The sequence below is a fragment of the Acinonyx jubatus genome, chromosome B1 (genome assembly GCF_027475565.1).
Source record: "Acinonyx jubatus isolate Ajub_Pintada_27869175 chromosome B1, VMU_Ajub_asm_v1.0, whole genome shotgun sequence".
Taxonomy (NCBI): domain Eukaryota; kingdom Metazoa; phylum Chordata; class Mammalia; order Carnivora; family Felidae; genus Acinonyx; species Acinonyx jubatus.
The window spans coordinates 71,409,599-71,432,250 of record NC_069382.1 but is presented as its reverse complement, the minus strand read 5'-3'; the positions used below and the strand labels follow the sequence as shown (position 1 = coordinate 71,432,250).

Here is a 22,652-nt window from a genome sequence, read left to right as displayed (position 1 = left end):
TCAAATCAGTTCCTTATTTCTTTGGATAATAATAAGTTAATGACAAGTTAACTTTAATGACAAGTTAAAGGACTTACCAATAGATTGTTAACTTGAGACATTTAAGAAGCAAAAAGACTCTAGTAGTATTTCTGCAAATATGCAAAATTCATAGCCTCATATTCTGAGAGTAAAAAGAGGCACTGACAAAGATGTTGTTTTTTACATGAAATGAGAATTGTGTGGTACTAAATTACAACATAAAAAGGATATTAACTGTCTTACTGTATTATAATGTTTATGGTAGATGTTTCAATGACAGCATTGATTTTCAGAAAGTCACCAGAACGCTGTAGAATATGCTCAATTCCTGAAGCATTCAACACTCATTTATGTGGGTACCAGGCAGGTCATTTCACTTTATCACTGAACAAATCTCACTGTTCTTATGTGCTGGGCATTTTAGTAAGCAGTTAGCAGGAAGAAAGACAGGTAAGGCCTCTCTTGTGAAGCTTATAATGAGAGCAGATACTATACAAGTCACCTGTGTGAGGCATGCTACAAAAGAGGTTTATTGCATAATGCATATAATCCTGCTTATAAGACAGGACTTAATTAATAGTGGTGACTTTGGGACTTAGATGGTCAAGGAAAGCTTCCTAAGGACATGATATTTTCAAGGAACAAGTAAGAGTAGTGGGGGAAGAGAGACCCACAGCAGAGAGGACAAAGACAGGACATTTCAAGCAAAGGGAAGAACCAATGTCTTAGTTCAGGCTGCCATAATAAAGTACCATGGACTGGCTGACTTAAAAAAAAAAAAAAAACAGAAATTCATTTCTCATCATTCTGGAGCTGGAAGCCTGAGATCAGAGGGCCAGCATAGTCTGGTCCTGGTGAGAGCCCTCTTCCTGCCTTACAGACACCCACCGTGTCCTCCCAAGGTGGGGAGAGCAAGCTCGGGCCTCTTCTTCTTCTTTTTTTTTTTTAATTATAAATCATTCAATTTATTTAAACTAAAAAAAAAAGTTCACTCATTTCTCCCACCCCCACCCCCTGCCTCTGGTAACCATCAATCTGTTGTCTGTAGGAGCTCAGTTTGTTTTCTGTTTGCTTTTTGTTGTTGTTGTTGTTGTTGTTGTTGTTTTGTATGTTTTTTAGATTCCACATATAAGAGAGATCATATGGCATTTGTTTCTCAGCTTATTTCACTTAGCATAATGCCTTTAAGGCCCATCCTTGTTGTTGCAAATGGCAGGATTTCATTCTTTGTTAATGACTGAATAATATTCCATTGTGTGTGTGTGTGTCTGTGTATGTGTGTGTGTGTATACTACAATTTCTTTATCTATTCATCTGTTGATGGACACTTAGGTTGTTTGCATATCTTGGCTATTGCAAATAATATGGCAATGAACATGGAGTGCAGATATCTTTTCAAGTTAGTGCTTTGGTTTTCTTCAGATAAATACCCAGAAATGGAATTGCTGGATCATAAAGTAGTTCTATTTTTAATTTTTTGAGCAATCTCCATACTGTTTTCCATACTGGCTGCATCAATTTCCATTTCCATTAACAGAACACGAGGCTACCCTTTTCTCCACATCCCTACCAACACTTGTTACTTCTTGTCCTTTTGATATCAGCCATTCTAATATGTATCAAGTGATAGCTCATTGTGGTTCTGATATGCATTTCCCTCATGATTAATGATGCTGAGAATCTTTTCATGTACCTGTTGGCCATCCATATGTCTTTTTTGAGAAAACGTCTATTCAGATTGTCTGCCCATTTTGTAATCAGATTGAGTTTTATGAGTTTTCTTTGTATATTTTGAATATTAGCTCCTTATCAGATATATGATTTGCAAATATTTTCCCCCATTCAGTAGACTGCCTTTTCATTTTGTTGCTCATTTCCTTTGTTATGTCTTCTTCTTATAAGAACACTAATCCCATTGGGTAAGGGTACCCTCATGACCTCATAACTTAGTTACCTCCCAAAGGCCCCACCTCCAAGTACCATCACACTGGAGAGTTAGAGCTTCAACACAGGAGTTGGGGGGGGTGGGGAGGTGCAGAAACAAACATTCAGTCCAAAACACAGAGCGAAGGGCTAAGGTGAAAAGGAGCCTAGTGATTTTGTGAAATATGAAGGAATTGAGGAAAGTTACTTGGAACAAGGAAAGAAAGGCAGGCAGAATGGATTAAGGAAGGATTTTGAACTTAATCTTACAACAAATGCAACATCACTGAAGACTTTAAAGTATGAATAATATAATCAGATCTGTGTTACAGATGATTTTGAAAGAAACTAATCATCAAAGGAAATGTCAGGTTCTATCTGATACATGATAAGAAGGCAATGTACTTAGTAAAAGTTAATTGTGACATGCTTGGGCTCAGAACCTTGACTTACAAAAAGAGAAACATAGCAAAATGAATTTCTACTTAGACAAAAGTTTCTCAAACAAAACAAAGAAAAAAAAAAGAGACAAGGAAATAGAGTCTTAAATACAGAGGACAAACCAGTGTTTGCCAGGGTGGGGATGCGGGGGGAGTGGTATGCGTATATGGGCAAAACAGATTTAAAAAATTATCTGGAATGGTATTTAAAACTTGGTCTTAATGAGCCTCGCTGGTTGGTTGCATTTGGACAGGGCTTGCAAAGAACCGATTTTCCTCAAATGGGTCACTGTGAGTTATTTTTCCTTGGTTTCTCAGCCAAACCCAATGGTGGAAATATTATCAGATAACTCATAAAGTTGACTTCTATTACTACATTTTCATAATTTGTTCAATTATTATTATAGAATGATAAATACATGAAATTATTTGTTGAGTCTAGGTAAAACTAAAGTACACTTAAATGATTTCAAACTGTTAACATTCATTACAATTAACACTAATTAATGTATGAAACACTGAATCAGTAAACCTTGTAGTTGAACACACTAGCTGCTACTCAGTCATAATTTAATATAAACAGAACACAATTCTATAGGCTTTATTTTCAAAAGGCTTTTACCAGTAAGCCTTACTCATCTGAATCTCGTGGTAATTAATAGAAATTTGAGTTTAAGGAAAGAATAGAAGTTATGCTTCTGGTATGACCAAGTATGCTCCAAAACACCTAATCTTTTGCATGTAACAACCATAAACTCTAAATAAGATAGAAAAAAAATAGCTGAAGATTCCAGGAACTGAATACAAGTAGTCAGATATTCACAAGGGGTCAAAAAAATTGGAAGACTGGACTGACATAAAATGCGTTTCCTTTTTTTTTTTTTCCAACGTTTATTTATTTTTGGGACAGAGAGAGACAGAGCATGAACGGGGGAGGGGCAGAGACAGAGGGAGACACAGAATCGGAAGCAGGCTCCAGGCTCTGAGCCATCAGCCCAGAGCCTGACGCGGGGCTCGAACCCACGGACCGCGAGATCGTGACCTGGCTGAAGTCGGACGCTTAACCGACTGCGTCACCCAGGCGCCCCGCATTTCCCATTTTTAAGTGTAATTTATTATTATTATTATTATTATTATTATTATTATTACTATTAGTATTATTTTAGCTTATTGCCTCAGGACAGGTATCAGTCAAGGCATCATTCGGGGTGACTAGTGCACCAATAGAAAAACACTCTTTCTGAATTGAAGAACCTTAACTCAGAACTCAGGCAACCATAGCCATTAGAAAGTGTAAAGAAAAATCCCAGATAAGAGAAAGCTCTCTAGGCAAGCCCCAAATTCTGTATATAAACTCTGCCAAATCTCTCACTGACCCTGAACTACATATGGGTGGGGCAGATTGTAAATAACCCAGGTGAGAAAAAATAGAACTGAACTGAGATTTGTATTGGCACCAGGAGTTTACAGTTTTGGTCTGACCAAGTTAACTGCCTGTTAAAACAAAAATATCAATACTATTCAGAAGAATATAACAGAATCCAGAATCTCCACAATAATATACACAATGTCTAGAATATAATGCCAAATTATTTAGCATATGAATAACTAGGAAAATGTGATTTATTCCCAATAGAAAAGAAAAAAAAAGCCAACCCAGGATGATCCAGATGTTGGAACTCACAGACAATGGCTGTAAGGCAGCTATTATAGTGGAAGATTATTCATTACTCTGGTAATGAATGAAAAGATAGTGAATATCAGCAAAGAAACAGAAACAATAAAATAGACCAAAATGGAAATTCTAAAAATGAGTAAAACAACATCTAAAATAAAAAAAATTGTTGGATGTGCTTAACAACAGATTGGATATGAAGACAGTGAACTTGAAAATAAAGCCACAGAAACCATCTGATCTGGAGAACAGAAGGAAAATCATTGAAAAGGAAAATGAAGAGTACCTCAAGGCGTCAGATCAAAAGGTTTAACATATGTGTATTTGGAGTCTCAAGAACAAAGAATAGAAAGAATGAGGCAGAAAAAAAAATTTAATAGAGGAAAAGCAGCCTCTAGAAAGATTCATCTTTATACATGGAATAAGCCTAATTTTTTCATTTTAAGAAAATAGAACAGTTATCTTCACCAATTACAGATGAAAGTAATAATTGCACTTCACATGTTAAAATGTATTTAGAGAAATAATAGCAAAGTATTCTTAAGATATTATGAATTTGGATAAGAGCATAATCGTGCTCCTCTGTGCATACAGCAAAACTGAATATTATCACGTTCCAAAAAAAACCTGCCTTTCCTTTAAAATGTACTAAGATTCAAGACTCAAGATAATTTATACTTAAAAAAAGTGATGGGGTGCCTGGGTGGCTCAGCCGGTTAAGCATCTGACATCGGCTCAGGCCATGATCTCACAGTTCGTGAGTTCGAGCCCAGCGTCAGGCTCTGTGCTGACAGCTTAGAGCCTGGAGCCTGCTTTGGATTCTCTCTCTCTCTCTCTCTCTCTCTCTCTCTCTGCTCCTCCGCCACTCTCTTTCTCTCTCTCTCCTTCAAAACTACATAAAAACACTAAAAAATTATTTTAAAAAGACTCAAGATAAACCTATCAAATTCATCTTATGGTATGAGGAGTACACTGTAATATACATAGAATCTATATTTTAATGCAAATGAGCAAATTACCTAAAGCACTGTGAAACATTAATTTATAAATATCACTTCCTGTCACCTCTCTTCAGTCAGTGGTCGCTGATAGAGGCAATGAAAACGGAATAGACCTAAGCATGCCAATTAGATTCTACACAAGAAAAATATCATCTAAAAATTGTTGTAAGATGAGTCCAGGAAACAAAGTATCTGCCAGCACTGAAATATTGTGTTCTTGTTTATGCGTAATGTAACAGAACAGCCTTTGTATTTTTTTAACAGTTCAGTACTTAAAACACTCTATACTTCAAAGGAAAGTAAACAGTGCATATGCTTAGATTGCTTTTCACCTCGTGACTTGGTTCTTTTATAACAGACTTTCTTAAGAACAAGACAAGACAATCTCTATGTAAACAATAATGTCCTCTGTGTTTCCAAATGCAGACATCAAGCAGAGTATACAACACGGGAAGTTTCTTACTAGACAACTGTTAAAAATCAAATAGTGTTGAAGTCCATTTATGGTAAGGCTAGAAATAATATTTAATCTCTTGAAAATATAACCATAACAATGGCTATTTCTACACAGCTAATTTAAATGAAGAACAAAAGAACACTCCAAATAATCGGAACAAAAGAGCTTTTAAAGGTAGAGAACAATCTCTTGAACAGAATTTTTGGATCAACTGTCAGTAACCAAAGTGATCAGAAATTGCCTCAAGTTCTGTTTCGTTCTTTTCTCTTTGCTATCTTTGTGAACACAAAGCTATGCTACAGGTCTTCCTTGTTTTTTGCCATAATATATTTCTCAAAAGCATCAAGTGGATGGTCTTTTCTTGTCTGAGGATTTAGTATGAACCAATAAGCCAATAATACCATCAAAAAATGCAACAATTAAAAATTACTACCATGGGGCCACCTGTGTGGCTCAGTCAGTTAAGTGTCCAACTCTTGATTTCAGCTCAGGTCATGATCTCAAGGTTCATGGGATCAGGCCTCCCACTGGGCTTTGTGCTGGCAGCATGGAGCCTGCTTGGGATTGTCTCTCCTTTTCTCACTGCCCCTCTCCCGTATGTGTGTGCATGCTCAGTCTCTCTCTCTCTCTCTCTCTCTCTCTCTCTCTCTCTCTCCCTCTCTGTCTCTCTCTCTCTCTCTCTCTCAAGATAAATAAACATTAAAAAAATTACTACCATGATTTCAAATGGAAAACATAAATTTCAATTTCTAAAAGTAAGCATAAAAAATAATTTACTTGATCTTAATATATCAAATAAACACACATCACATTAAAATACAACTGAAAAGTTTTACATTAATATTCCAATTATAATAATATTTTAACAATAAGTCTCCTATTTTGATGTGCAAAAGAACTTTTAAGGAATGATTTCTCAAAGAAGGTATCCAAATAAGTTTTAACTGATGTCTTTTTTTTTCTGTTAGTAAATTTCCTACAAGAAATAAAATAACTCAAAATCACTCAGTGACCATATTGTACTCTCAGTCAACTCTTCAAGTAGTGTGTATCACTAAACTTTTATTAAAGGGTACTACAAATGATGGTGTTCTTGTTACTGTAATTGAAAGAAAACACAAAGCACCCCTTCTTCCCTTTGCCCTACTTCTGCTCCTGAATAAGAAGAAGTTCCTAGGACAATCAATTGGAAAATGGAGACAAAAGTCAGCCATATCCCAGGAAGTCAACACTTCTCTCCTTCACTCGGACAGCTTACATCTCAGGAGACAGGGGCAGCAAAACAAAACCTGGTGGTGCCTTTTTCTTAAAGTATGCGCTTGACCTTGGAAAGCCAGAGAAGTGGCCAGAGTCAAGGCCATGAGACTGGCAAGTATGAGCAGAGGTGAACCATGGAAGAGTGTCAGGAACAGGCTACTCAGGCTACTCTTTACTTTAAACCAAGAAGGTCAAGGTCTCCTCACTGCTCCCATGGCTCCTGTGGTTCTCAGTGGTAAGAACCTGACTAAATTTGGGACGGAAACGCTACATAATAGTTGAGTCAGGGCACTTTCCTAGAATGTCATTTGAGGCTCAGGATCATATTTCTAGTCATTTAACAGGACTAGTCACTGACGTTTTTAAAACAAAAGGCTGATATTTGTTTCTTCTAGTCTCACTTACCTTCTCAGTCTGATCAAACACAAATGAAGCTGCGCTAATAAACTTCCCTGGGAATTTACCACATGCCAGGCGCTGCTCTATGCTCTGGACATCCATCACGTCATTTAGTCCCCACAACTGCTTTTTAGGTAGATCCTTTCCTATCATTCCTCCTTAGTGAATGAGAAAACTTAAGCTTCCGAAGGCTTGGCAACCTGCTCCAAGTCAATCTACTAAGGGACAGAGTTAAAATTTAAACCTAGTTCTGCCTGGCTCCGAAGGACCTACTTTTATCCACGAGATCATTCTTCCTCTCTTCAACTCAAGGACTCCTGGAAATAACGAGGGCTAAAGGGGCTCCACATACTTCATCGGTGGGCAATCTAAGGCTCTGCATTTTTACGGGGAAAAATGGCAAAATTTGAAATGAGGTTAATATTGTGGAATTTTTAAAAGGAAATTTAAAACAGAATTGTTGAGAAGGAAAGACACAATGTCCTACAGCATACACAGAGCAGGGTTAGTACGCCCAAAATCCATGGAGTGAAAAGGTAAAAGTAGTGAGATTATTTAGACAGTAATCAAGACTAAGGCATTTTTGTTTGTTCAATAGAATATCTTTTCTTTTTTTTTTTTAATTTTTTTTAACGTTTATTTATTTTTGAGACAGAGAGAGACAGAGCATGAACGGGGGAGGGTCAGAGAGAGGGAGACACAGAATCTGAAACAGGCTCCAGGCTCTGAGCTGTCAGCACAGAGCCCGACGCGGGGCTCGAACTCACGGACCATGAGATCATGACCTGAGCCGAGGTCGGCCACTTAACCAACTGAGCCACCCAGGCGCCCCTAGAATATCTTTTCTTAACTGATTCAATCCTTTCTTCTCCTATGAAAGATACTGGTTAATGGCTTCAATCAACTACAGGATATAATATTCCATAAACAGGCAATAATAAATCTTACCTGTCATTTCTTACACTCTAGCAACTACATTTTCTTCACAACTTCATTACACTAGTCGATGCTGAAGAAGACCACTTTAGCTCTACGGGTACTGAATCTATCATCAAGGGATACTGGACACTAAACAAGACAGTAGTGGAAACTTCCAGAATCTTTCTTCAAGTGGGAAAGGGCTCTTAACATATGGCCAGGTCCAAAAAGACATGGGCCAACAGGTCCCAGATGCCATTATAACAGGGTACTGAGGAAGGAAGTTGAGCAAACAGGAGCAAGATGCCCATAGATTTGGTTTGTAAATACTGCAAACAATAGGAGAGGCACCATCTATGTTAAAGAGATGGAAAGGATAGAGAGGCAGGGGTAAAAGATAGAGGAGAAAGGGTACCAATGACAAGCAATGTTAGGAAAGATGGAAGAGGTTAGGGGCACCTGGGTGGCTCAGTCGGTTAAGCGTCTGACTTCAGCTCAGGTCATTATCTCACCGTTCGTGGGTTCAACCCCCGCATTGGGCTCTGTGCTGACAGCTCAGAGCCTGGAGCCTGCTTTGGATTCTGTATCTCCTTCTCTCTCTGTCCCTCCCCTGATCTCTCTCTCTCTCTCTCTCTCTCTCTCTCTCAAAAATAAATAACTTTAAAAAAAAATAGTAAGATGGAGAAGTGAAATGTGGAGAAGCCATGGTTGGGCTTGATTTGGCCACTGGAGAACCCCTAGTCCTTGGGGACTGGATGGCACAGAGACAAGAAAGTCTGATAGCGGGAGGCAAAACACAAGTGAGTTTCCACCTTCTGGATTCTACGGAGTAGAAGGCATGATTACCTGTGAAGAGAAAAGGAGCAAGATGTGATCCTGAAAGAGAGTGAAGTTGTGGGGGAGATGCCAGGCGAAGAAAAGATTGCCCAGCAGTACTGAGGGCCCAGCTGACTGCAGCCACTTACAACGGAACTGACCATCACTCAGAATTACTCCAGCAGTGCTCTCTGGTGCAAATATGAGGTGGGGGAGCATACAGCTAGACCTATCCACCATCAGGATTACGTGCACAGGTCTAGAAGAGCAAGGGTTAGTAGGGTGCACTCAGGAATCCTGGCTGGATAGAGGAACTAAAGCAAGGAGGGGGCTGATATCTAAAGAAAGAAATGGAAGAGAAGGGGCCTAGAAAAAATATATAGGTTCAAAAAGTAAATTAAATCAAAGACAGAGAGTGGACATGCTAGGAGGTTCTGATCAGAGACTGGGATACACAGCTGAGATTTCAAAGGTGGAGCAGTTCTAGATGATTCTAGGTTAATAGAGTATGACTGCAGGATAGGGTTCCTGGAGTAGAAGTAACAAAAGATATCAATACTGGGCGAAATGGGAAAATGGAAGACCGGTTTGGCAGAATGGCGAAAGCTATAATAGAGACAAAAATGGCTAAAATGCATATGGAGGACTGACGAGGAGGTCTGTAAGAAAGAAGGACAAGGGAGAAGAGAATAGCAGAGCCAGGTAACATGTGCCTTACTTAATGCCTGGGAGCATGGAGAGGGATGCTGAGTAATTCAAGGCATTGCGGAGGAGCTCAGAGAACAGGGTAAGCTGCCATCCATCTCTCTGGGCTCTGGTCCACTGGGCTGAGGAGATCAAGAAAACAAAACAGCCTCACAGAGACCTGCCCTCCCACCACATATGAATGGCAAGACCCTTGTCCCAGCCAGCATCTTCAGCCATGGACTCTTCTCTCAGTATCCTCGCTTCTATTTCCACAGCTTTGGTTATCACCTCTACATAAATGACTTCCAAGTTTCTATCTCCAACCTCTGGCGGCTCTTCTGCACTTAGTTCTGAATAGCTAAATAGCCATCGAGACATCTTCTCCTGGACTACTCGCCATGAATCCGTACTCAAATTACCAAACACCTGACCGAGTGAGCATCTTCCCCCCAAAACTCTCACCTCCAGCTTTTCCTATTCCTCTGACTAACCAGACTGAAAATACAGCACCAACTTTTACTTCCTCCATCACCTCTCCCTTCACTTCTTATTCAAGTGGTACCTAGTCTTCCTTTAAGGCCATACCTTCCATTATACCTCCACTCCCGTGGTTCAGGCCCTCAGGGCTGAACAGGGATTATGACAAGAGTCTGGGGACTCTCTTACCTCGTCTCCTGCTTCCTTCTTCCTCCTTGCTTCTTATTAATCCGAGACAAAGCTTCCTAAGACCTTGCTTTACACATGTCAACCTCTCGTCAAAACCCTGCCATCTCTCTTGTTTGCTTCCGTAACAAAGGCCAAACTCTAGACAGACACTGTAAGTCCTTTATGGACTATCTCTTCTCATGTCTTCACTATAGGAACCACACACACCCCGGTTATTCTAATTCATACTACCGTCACATGGACTATGCAATCCTAAATAGAGTTTTAATTAAAATTGATATCTGCTATGATGTTCACCTGATCTACCTGTGCCATAAAGCACAAAATCCTTTTAAATGCAAATTTTAATTCAGTAATATGTCAAGAAGTAACCTGGCATTTGTGAAAATGATGTAGCTTAATTTCCCTAATGGGCTATGAAAATATAAATTACTTCTATAGTTGCTCACTTTTAATTTATAATTTAGAAGGCAAGGGGCTCATTAGTATGTCTGGTGTTGAGGTGGTAATAAAATTAATTTGTTGCCAGATTTCAATCCTCAGAGAAAGGAAATCTTACTGATCACAACTTTAAGAAGTCCATCCTGGGGCATCTGGGTAGCTCAGTCGGTTGAGCGTCCGACTTCACCTCAGGTCATGATCTCACCGTTCATGAGTTCGAGCCCCACGTCAGGCTCTGTGCTCACAGCTCAGAGCCTGGAGCCTGCTTCGGATTCTGTGCCTCCCTCTCTCTCTCTGCCCTTCCCCCGCTTGTACTCTGTCTCTCTCTCTTTCAAAAATAATAAATAAACATTAAAAAAACTAAAAAGAAATCCATCCTGAATGATTCTCTTTTGGAAGTGATCATGCCTAGGAATGCATTACACTTTTTTATGCAAAACAAAAATGCACAGTTACAATAGAAGGCATCCAAGACAAGTCTGTAAATAAAAACATCACAAAAGAAGGCAGAGGACTCCCTAGAAGGTCCACATCTAGTGAAACCTCCATCCTGATCCACTGCACAAAGAACCTTTCACCTGCAAAGGCCCTTAACTCTTCCTGCACCAACCACTTTCGACCACATAGTATATATTATCATAGTACATATAAAGCCGAATGCTGTCCCCAAAGCAAGTGAACATCATCCAATCCACTGAAGGCCTGAAAAGAACAAAAAGGAAGAGAAAGAATGAGCCTGACTGTCTTAGCTGGGATACCAGTCTTTTTCTGCCCTCTGACTGGCACTCACACCATCAGTTCTCCTGGTTCACAGGCCTTCAGACCTGGATTCAATTACACCACAGGTTTCCCTGTGTCCTCAGTTTGCAGACAGCAGATTATGGAATTGTGGGAAATCTCTGTCTCTATAATTGTGTGAGTCTATTTCTCATAATGTATATAAGCACATTTATATATGACTAACGCACATTTCATGGATGAGGAACTGGCCAGAGAAGTTAGTAGAGATAGTGGTGTAGTCAAAGTCAGAACCAAGGTATTCTAAGTCCAGTGCTATCTTGCTCCATGCTTTCTCAATAAAAGGCTCCAAAGAGTAATAACTGATAAACAGAACAAAAGACACTCCATAGACAAGGATCATTCCCTGCACACCTGAGAGGGGTCATGGAGTCTCATGGAGTCTCAGTGTGGGGTTAGCACCCCTGAGGTGAACCCATGAGGAATCATGATCCACTGTGCTGAGGCCTTCACCACCAGACGTCTATCACATTGCCTAGTCTCTCTAAGACCTTCACAGTGCTTGCTGGGGGTGTGGGTTGGAAGGACTGTTATTGAGAGGTCATCTGAACCTTCCTAAAGACAAGTAGGAATCTATAGACCCATAAGGAGATGTTACAAGCATCCAAATTAAGTAAAACAGATTCCTGCTTTCATTGCTAGAAACATACACATCTAGCTAAAATCCGATACACAATTTAAATCTATTTCTGCTCCTTCTTCCATCTTTAGTGCAAGAGAATCTTTATTTGAAATGTCACTTTTTAAAGTTTATTTATTTATTTTGAGAGAGAAAGTGTGCGTGAGTGGGGAAGGGGTGGGCAGAGAGAGAGGGAGAAAGAGAATCCCAAGCGGTCTCCTCACACTGCCAGTGCAGAGACCGACAAGGGGCTCGAACTCACGAACCATGAGATCATGACCTGAGCCAAGATCGAGAGTCAGATGCTTAACTGACTCAGCCACCCAGGCACCCACCTCTGAAATGTCATTTTTAATCACTGATTGCTATATCAGGCAAAACAGTTTTCCTCACCATCTCTAGAAGTCTTACTAACATATAGTAACATATAATATGTATTGAGTACTTACTATGAATCAAGCATTGTTCTAAGCAAACATGTATTAATTCATTATTCACACAATAACTCTTCCAAGTTGACACTGATGCTGTTATTCAAATTTTCCAGAGGAGGAAACTGAGGCACAGTGCCCAAGATCACACTGCTAGTAAGTAGTGGGACTGAGATTCAAATCCAGGGACTCTGGCCCCATAGTCTGTCTGTTTTTCATCACTGCATGCAACCTAATTTTAATCTTCAAAGCTATGAACTCTCTACCACGTCATTATTTTAGTTATACAACCAAAAACTACACAAATTACTGGCAAGTTATACATTAACTTTAACTAGAGATACATCCACAGATTCTAGGCAATACCATTCCTATAACATATCCAAACATGTTATCTGATCACCTTTTCCAAGCAAGAAAAAGGGAAAGGAAGTAAAGCCAGCTGATGGGTCTTGGGTAGCACTTGTGTGGGGAAAGAAGAGGAGAGGAATGAAAATGAAGCCCAGAAGAGAATTTTACAGTTGATCTCAAGTGCTTAAAACAGGTCATCAGAGCAAAGCCAGAGGCATATACAGCACATGCTGGGAACTAAGGTAGAAGGCCAGCAGGAGTCAGATAATCAGGGAAGATGACAGTTGGCAGGTGATCTAGACACGTCCTAGAGACAACTGAGATTGCTGTGGAAAATCTCACATGCTTTCAATGCATGTGTGCAGACAGGATAGGTCCATTTTTGAGGGCAAGAAGGGAAAAATGCAAAATAAATAAATGAAACAAAGAAAAGAGCCAGAAGAGGACAATCATATATGGGTGATACAATTATATGAGCATCAAAGCTTGTCTACACTATGTAAGTATGTAAGCACGCATGCAAGGTCAACAATAAGGGTATAATAGTAGTAAAGTGAGGGATAAGCAACGTAATGCAGGCCACAAAATTCCAGAGGACCAACGATAAACTTCACAGAGGAAATAAACTTTAAAATACAAATAATACACACTCAGATAAAATGTGAACAATTAAAAAGTAAAAGCTCTAACCAGTAGTAACTCTTACTTAGCTTTTGTTTTCACGATGTAGCTCTTCAATACAATTCAAAAAAGTTACTGATCTCCTAATACATTAGATAGAGGACACCGAGTATTACAGGGGATTCAAATACCATTAAACTGCAGCCCCACAAGGTACTTATACTGTTTTACTAATACAAGTAAACAACCGTAGCACTACAAAGAACATTAAGAAAAGAGTGGGACATACTAGATAACATTTAGTGGGAGAAAGTGGCATTTAAGATATGCCTAGAGGGGTGCCTGAGTGGCTCAGTTGGTTGAGCTTCAGACTTTGGCTCAGGTCATGATCCCCCCCTGTTCAGGTTCGTGGGCTCGAGCCCCACGTTAGGTTCTGTGCTGACAGCTCAGAGCCTGGAGCCCCACTTGTGCTCTGTCTCTCTGTCTCTGTCTCTGTCTCTGTCTCTCTCTCTCAAAATTAAATAATAAATAAAACATTATAAAAAAAAGTTTTTTAAAGGAAATAACCCTAAAAGATATAATGAATCCAAAACAAGATACAGTTTAGCCCTTTCCGGTTCATGGAGCTTTGTAGGAAGCATGCCCTCCCATCCTTCAGTGTCTTCCCAGAGGTAGACACCATCTTTAATGTCCACTGCCCAGGCACCCTCCTAGACAGGATCCTCAAAGTCAGACCCCGAGTTCAAGCAAACAAGCACACCAGATGCTCCCCCTCCCACGGCCCCAGGCTGGGATCTCAAGCCTTGCTTTTTACCCAACTGATGGGTTTGAGATGTGATCTTGCTTTTTTTACCCTGGTGCTTTACTTTTCCACAATACAAGACACAACCACTCCAACAACAGCAAATCCACACACACAGACACACAAACACGTCTGTGGAAAGGACACACTAACAAAAACGGGAAAGTTTCAAAAAGGAGCTAATGAACACAAGTTAAGAAAGAAAGAAGCTAGAGGCACGCGGGTGGCTTTAAGCATCCGACTTCAGGTCATGCTCTCGGGGTCTGTGGGTTCAAGCCCCCGTGTTGGGCTCTGTGCTGAAGGCTCAGAGCCTGAAGCCTGCTTCGGATTCTGCGCCCCCTCTCTCTGCTCCTCCCCTGCCTGCGTTCTGTCTCTCTCTCTCAAAAATAAATAAACATTTTTCAAAAAATTAAAAGAAAGAAAGAAAGAAAGAAAGAAAGAAAGAAAGAAAGAAGGAAGGAAGGAAGGAAGGAAGGAAGGAAGGAAGGAAGGAAGGAAGGAAGGAGGAAGGAAGGAAGGAAGGAAGAAACTAGTACTGGAAGGGAAATGACTTTGATCTGGGAAATGTTAGATCTGAGGTGCCAAAACTATATATCCAGGTGGAGATGTATACAAGGTAGGAAAATGTTAAATGTGAGTTTATAAGAGAAGTTTCCATCCTATAGACAGAGAGAAAAAAAAAAAAGAAGAAGATCTAGGAATATATAGAAGCAAGTGTAGGAAGCAGGTAGATGTGAGAGGAAGTCAGACCCCTGGAAGTACCTCCATCACAGAGTCGGGTGTCACAAGAGGAAAAAGGAGGAACTGGCAAGAGGGAGACACAAAAAGAAGGTAGTAAGATGAAAGAAGAGGCGGCATTCATGAAAGAGGAAGCGGGCCACAGTCAGAAATGCTTTATGATTAAGAAAAGCTGACTGGATTTAAATTTAAAAACACAGCCGCCTTTCGTTTATCCACAGGATACAGGTGTGCTGTTTCGAAGGAACACATGCACCCCCATGTTTATAGCAGCTCTATCAACAATAGCCAAAGTATGGAAAGAGCCCAAATGTCCATCGATGGACGAACAGATAAAGAAGATGTGGTACATATATACAATGGAGTATTACTCGGCAATCCAAAAGAATGAAATCTTGCCATTTGCAACTACGTGGATGGAACTGGAGGGTATTATGCTAAGTGAAATTAGTCAGAGAAAGACAAAAATCATATGACTTCACTCATATGAGGACTGTAAGAAACAAAACAGATGAACATAAGGGAAGGGAAACAAAAATAATATAAAAACAAGGAGGGGGACAAAACAGAAGAGACTCACAAATATGGAGAACAAACTGAGGGTTACAGGAGGGGTTGTGGGATGGGGGGATGGGCTAAATGGGTAAGGGGCACTAAGGAATCCACTCCTGAAATCATTGTTGCACTCTATGCTAATTTGGATGTAAATTTTAAAAAATAAAAAATAAAATAAAAATAAATTAAAAAAAAAACACAGCTGCCTTTTGAGAGACAGGATTTAGTACAATGATGAGGGCAAGTCAGAACAGGGGGCTACGGAATGCTCAGCATGAAGAAGGGGCATCCGTCCTTCCTTCCAGAGGACTGGCAGTGGAGGGAAGGAGACAGCACCCCACTGGGTGCTCCGTTAGCACAGGGACCCTGCCCGGTTGGGTCACTGGTACATCCTCAGCACTAAGACCAGTTCCTGGCATGTAAGAGGTGCTCAATAAATATTTGTTTGTGGAATGCTGTGCTTATTCAATTAATGCTGCTGTTTGATTAAACAAATGAATTAGTGAATGAACACAGTAATGATATTTGAGGAAGCCTGAGACAACAGTCTTCACTTCGGTGAGTCAGGTATAAATGCCGGACATAAAGGCTGGGAGCACAGCTCACCTCACTGTGCTTGGCATGGAGTGGAAAGTGGGGGGTCTTGCCTGGCATTTGCAGTTAGTCTTTTTGACGGTAATCTGAGGGAAAAGAGAATCTTTTGGGCCAGACACTGAGTCTGGGGAGGAAACCCTTGAGTGTCTGCAGAGTAGAAATCTCTCTCTGCCTTAACCATAAAGAGATACTGAAAGGAGCTCTTGAGAGGCGGGTTGTTAAGAAGGACACGTAGAGGACAGTGGAGAGTAAGGAATGAGGAATCCAGGCAAGTGCCTGCGAGGTTGTGAAAACCATTTGGGAACAGAGGTCACCTATCTCAGGCTGCTACAGGTTCTTGTACTCTGTGTTAAATCCCTTTGTCATGTCCACGCTTAAAGTCTTTGTAAAGTTCCGATCTGGGTATGAGACTATAAAAGGATTCAGGCTACATGGGGGACAGGAGGATGGTCAGCACTGTGGTCGCAGCAGGAGCAGTAATAAGAGTGGAAGAGCCGCAAGGATCCGTGATATGGGGTGACCTCCAAAGACACCCTGAAGGTTCAAGGATTTGTTTCATTAGATGACACGGTATTATTCCCTTACAGGGAATATAGGAAAGAACTTTTTTTTTCCTGTTGCTTCCATTTTGTTTTTGCTTGATTCTGACAAAGGAGAATCGAGCAGCTATTCAGTCTAAAGGGAGAAAACTGATGGAGAGCAACAGAAAGAAAGCAGGGTTGTAAGAACTGGTATAATGGAATTAAAGCCCTGTGGGAAAGAGGCCATGAGACCCAAAGTGTGGCTGGGAAGGTTCCTTTTTATAAAGTGATATACAGAAAGATTGAAGGGCATGGGGGGGCTCAGCTGGTTAAGTGTCCAACTCTTGGTTTCAGCTCAGGTCATGATTTCATGGTTCGTGAGTTCCAACCCAGCATCAGGCTCCATGCTGCCAATGTGTCTGGATTCTCTCTCTCCCTCTCTCTCTGCCCTCTCCCCGCTCGCATACAACTCACATGCGTGCTCCCTCTCTCTCACTCTCAAAATAAACAAATAAACTTAAAAAACAACAAAAGATATAGAGTAAAGATATAAAACAGATGGAAGACACCTTGGGGGGCCCACCTCGAAGGCAGGGGACAGAGACAGCAGGGGCTTACAGAACACAGGACACTCTCACAGCTGCTGGAGAAAGGCCACCAGAGAACCCAGGGAGTAAGACGGTTTCTGCAATGTTGAGGGGCTACATCACTGGAATTTCCAGAAATTCTAATTAGCACAATTTAATGCTATTTACAGCAATATTTGGCAAACAGGAAAGGTTTTTTTTTTGCAATTGGAGATGCAGTCCTACACTTGAGCCAAGTTCAGCTCACCTAATAGATCTGAATCATAATAATGGGATAAACACACCTCACGGCAGAATCATCTCACAATTTTAGAAAAGACAGGTTTCAATCAAAGGAATCGCAATTAATCCACCCTGCTTATTTTCCTTCAAATGCAGCCAAGTTGTACTGTTTCATACCAAGATCCTCAAGGTCTTCCAGATGGAAGAAATCTTAGAAATCATCAAGTCCAACCTCTCACTTATTATGACTTCATTTTTAGAAATCCATGGCAGAAAGGATCAGTGCACGCTGGCATCCATGTACTCCTTTACATTCGTCAGCCTCCTTTGGGGTACACCTGAGGCCACATAGCTGAGTTCTGGCCAATGGAACACTGGTGGACGGGATCTAAGTCACTCACTCCCAGGCCCGGCCCTACCTTGGATGGAGGAAGACCAGCCAACTTGCATTGTATCAAAATTTGCTTGACAAGTAGATACTTTCACTGTGGTACTCACTGACATTTGTGGATTTGTCTGTTTCAACAGCAAGCATTAATTGATTCTCAAGCCTTCTTTGAATAACCTAGCAACTCAGAGAACTGCCAATCATGCTAGGGAAAGAAATGGAGATTATTATCGCCCACAGATCCAAAGGATTAAAAAAATAGAAGCAGTCATGAAATTCATTTTTATAATATAGTAGCATCCTGGTTATCTAAAGGTTATTATTTGAGACACAACCTACAAAAGTTAAGGCCCTACTCCCCTGAGAACCAGGAAATAAACAATAGAGATCTTAAAATAACCCAGCCTGAGAACTAAATAAAGCTTTAGAGGTTCACTCACCAGTTAGCCTTCTAGGCTGTATGTATTTATTCAAGTTATCTTGGAGTAAATAAATCAATCTTAGAAATCTGGTTTATCTCAAATCAGATAAGAAATTGGAAATTGGTCTGTTTCTGCTTTCTTTGTTTTGTTTTTTGAGATTCCACATATAAATGAAATCATATGGTATCTTGTTCTGTCTGACTTATTTCACTTAGCATAATACCTTCTAGGTTCTCCCATGTAGTCACAAAGGTCAAGATCTCATTCTTTTTATGGCTGAATAATATTCCACTGTGTGTGTGTGTGTGTGTGTGTGTGTGTGTGCGCACGCGTATGTGTGTAACACATCCTCTTTATCCATTCATCTATTGATGGATACTTAGGTTGCTTCCATATCTTGGCTATTATAAATAATGCTGCAATGAACATAGGGGTACATACATCTTTTCTATTTAGGGTTTTCATTTTCTTTACCCGGTACTGGATCATATGTTAATTCTATTTTTACTTTTTTGAGGAACCTCTATACAGTGTTCACATTGGGTGCACCTATTTAAATTCCCACCCAGAGGGGAGGTGGATGGGGAGATGGGCAAAATGGGTGAAAGGGAATGGGAATACAGGCTTCTAACTACTGAGTGTAGACGTCCTGGGGATAAAATGTACCACATAGGGAATATCGTCAATGGTTTTGTAATAGTGTTGTAGAGCGTCAGATGGTGGCTACACTTGTGAACATAGCATAATGTATACAGTTTGTCAAATCACTTGTTGTTCACCTGAAACTAGTGTAACGTGTGTCAACTATACTTCAATAAGAAAGAAGTGAAGAGGGAAGGGAAGGGAAGGGAAGGGAAGGGAAGGGAAGGGAAGGGAAGGAAGGGAAGGGAAGGGAAGGGAAGGGAAGGGAAGGGAAGGGAAGGAAAAAGGAAATTTGAAGCAATAAAGATGGTGCTAGAAGGGGCCAAATCACAACATTCTGAAGGTAAAGGAGAGATCAGAATCTCCAAAAAGCAAGGTATAGAGTTCCTATTTTATAACTGAGCCCCACTACTTCTCAGAGTCCTGAAGGAACTCAACTCACAACTGATTTAAAAAAAAAAATGACTTACTGTCCTCAACTAGCCTTTGTAAGCCTCTAAACGAAGGTAGGAAAACGTGTAAGAAAACTCTGGAAATGGTTACTCAATCAGTTTCAATGTCTAAAGGTAGGCACTGTATTTGAAAAGAAAAAATTTTTTGAGGATCCTTTTATTTCCCTAAGATGCCACACAGTGATGCTCGAAAATATGAGACACTGCCATTTGCATACTCGGGAGTGTTCGGGAGTGAGTGGTTCCTCCCAAATCCATGTGGGAGCACATATCCTGCACAAAGGAAACTGGGATTCTTTAAGCAAAATCAGGATCCAAATATATGAAGTAGAAAGGACCTTAAAGATCATACAGTGCAAGCCCCTGACAGCAAAGTTAGGTGCCTAGAAGGTGCCATTCATCTCACTGTAGAGGAAGAACTGGAGTTCATACCCCCTTGCTTTGGAGCCAGGATACAACCACCTACGTCACAATGTTCCTTCCCTGGATAGACTTAATCTTGACCTCCCTTCCCAGGCCTTCCTGGAATCCAGAGGTTGATCCAGAAGCATGACGCACTCACCTGCAAAAAGCAGTGTCCAACTGGGGCATGCTCCGCAAGGGTGACGTTGTACACCTGCCTCCTGAAGATGGGCTCGTTGTCATTCACATCGTCCACGGTGATGCTCACCAGGCAGGTGGCAGAAAGTGGGGGTTCTCCGAGGTCCTGGGCTACCACTCTCAACTCTACTGCCTCCTGGACCTCTCGGTCCAGACTCCGGATGGTGCTGATCACGCCGCTTTCAGGATCAATAGTGAAGGACGGTCCGCACTCCGCTGCAGGCCACACACCTTCCGGGTTGCAGTGAACGGGAAGGTGGACCAGTGCGTAGCGCAGCCGGGCGTGGTCGGTGCCAGCCTCGTCCGCATCAGAGGCGCTGACCCACACCACCGCGGTGCCGGGGGCCGCGGCCTCTGACACCGAGGCCAGGTAATGCTCCCGGCTGAAGAGAGGCGGCTGGTCGTTAAGGTCGGCGACCCGGAGCAGCAGCGTTTCCTCGGTGCTCAGCGGCGGGGAGCCCGCATCCGTGGCCACCAGTCGCAAATCATACAGGTCGCGGCTCTCACGGTCCAGGGGCCCCTCGACGCAAAGGAAAAATACCCCCGGGGAGCCACCAGAGCGCAGCGCGAAGGCTCCATCTCCGCCCTCCAAGGACAACGAGATGCTTCCGCTTCCGAGGCCCACGCCGGGTTCCCCGATGGCCTCCTCTTCCTGCTCGGGATCCCCGTCCGCGTCGGACACGGAGACTCGAGCCACGTAGTCGCCGAGGGCCGCGCCCTCGGAAACGCGCGCCGCCCCACCCTCGGTAAGGAAGAGCAGGTGAATGGCGGGCGGGTTGTCATTCACGTCCAGCACCGCGATGGACACGCGCACAGTGGCGACCTCGGGCTCGGCCCCTCCGTCGCGGGCCTCTACCACTAGCTGGTGCCAGGCCTGTGCCTCGCGGTCCAGCGGCCTCTGCACCCGCACCACGCCGCTCAGCTCCTCCACGGCGAAGTAGGCCGCATCGCCCAGTGGCCCGAGCGCCTGCCGGGCGCGGATGCTGTAGTACACGTGACCATTGGGCCCCAGGTCACGGTCGGTGGCGCGAACGCGACAGACCTCGGCTCCCGGCCGAGCGTCCTCCCGCACGGCGGCGCGGTACTCGCTCTGCTCGAAGACCGGGGGGTTGTCGTTCTCATCCAGCACGCGCAGCTCCACACGCAGGTGGCCCGTGCGCCGCGGGCGGCCGCCGTCCCATGCCTCGATCTGCAACTCGTGCGCAGCCACCGCCTCCCGGTCCAAACGCCGCAGCAGCACCAGGTCCAGGGGCTCCAGGGGCGACGACGACGGTGGCGACGGCGGTGACCCGGGAGTTCCGTAGCGCAACTGGAAGAACGGTCCCGCGGGGTCCTCGGGAAGGGCGGACGGTTGCACCAAGGTGTAGCCCTGAGTGCTGAACAGGCCGGCGTCCGGGTCGTGGGCACCTGGCAGGCGGAAGGCGGTACCTGGAGGGCTGAGCTCGGAAACGTCGAGTTGCAGGGAGTCGCGGGGAAAGCTGGGGGAGTGATCGTTCACGTCGTTGACCAGGATCTCCACCTGCACCACGGCTCCCAGCAGCGTGGCGGCCACAAAGCTGTAGTGGTCCCGCCGCTCGCGGTCCAGGCACCGCGCCGTGCGGATGATGCCGGTGTCCGGATGCACGTGGAAGTCGTCCAACAGTGGTGAGTCATCGGAATCCTCGGATAGAAAGAAGCCGCCCGCCTCCTGCTGCTGTGCAGCGGGCAGCCCGGCGCGGATGTCTCCTACTAGAGTGTCCGGAGGAAGTCCTTCGTCCACAGAAAGGCTGAGGTTGAACACCTGGGCAGATGAGCCCGAAGCCGCCCAGAGCCACGCGTGCAAGAAGAGCCCGAGCAGGAAGCGCTGAGCCCCCGTGGCGCCGCCGCCGCCGCCCGGCAGCCCGCGGGGCGACCCTCTCCTCCCTGGCATCAGAAGGCGCCTCGTGGCCGGAGCCCCCCGCTGCCGGTGCCCTTTGCCCATCCTCCTCCCAGAAGGGCTCATTTTTCCGCCAGCTCCTGGGGAAGGCTCCCGGGTAACTGCCAGCTTGTGGAGGGCTGGCAGAAAAATCCAGGAGCCTCTTCAGTGTCTGGGCGAAAGAAAAAAAAAAAAAAAGACTTTGTTTGGCAAACCAACAGACCCAGGAGTTTCCGAGGTTCAGGCTGCAACTGGTGAAAACGTCCTCCGCCTGCCGCTCACGCAGACAGGGAAGCGCTAGCTGCCTCTGCCGCTGCAGCCACCTCCTCAGCCCCTGGATTGCTTTCAATGAGTCTCATCTCTTTTTCTCTCTCCTTTTATTCCTTTTACATCTGTTCCTTGTTCTGCTTGGCTTGTTGTTTCCCCCTGGTAAAGTCAGGTGCATTATTTCCCTTGCCAAAAAGGATGAAATTATTTAAAGCGCACACACAGAAGGAGAGGATGGGGGTCGGCCCGGGGAAGGGGGTGGAGTAAGGGCGGGGAGGCTGAGGGGGGCGCGCAGCCCGAGCGAAGGAGGAAAGGAGGGAGGGGGAGGCGGCCCTGGCTGCGGCCGTGTCGGCGGCTCCGGGGGTGGCCTCTCCCCGCGGCGTCTGGGGGCGCCCAGGACCGCCCGGCTCCAGCTCCCACCCAGCCCCCGCCGCCCCCCCCCTTCTC

General features: G+C 43.5%; 1 protein-coding gene across 1 annotated transcript in view; it reads right to left on the bottom strand.

Moving 5' to 3' along the window:
• Nucleotides 1-22,435, bottom strand: part of DCHS2 (dachsous cadherin-related 2) — a 241,380-nt gene extending 218,945 nt beyond the window's left edge. Inside the window, exon 1 of the mRNA XM_015080625.3 lies at nt 20,007-22,435. Within this exon, the coding sequence (XP_014936111.3) occupies nt 20,007-22,025 (2,019 nt within the window). The 5' untranslated portion in view covers nt 22,026-22,435. The remainder of the gene's footprint in view (nt 1-20,006) is intronic.
• Between the last annotated feature and the right edge of the window lie 217 nt (nt 22,436-22,652).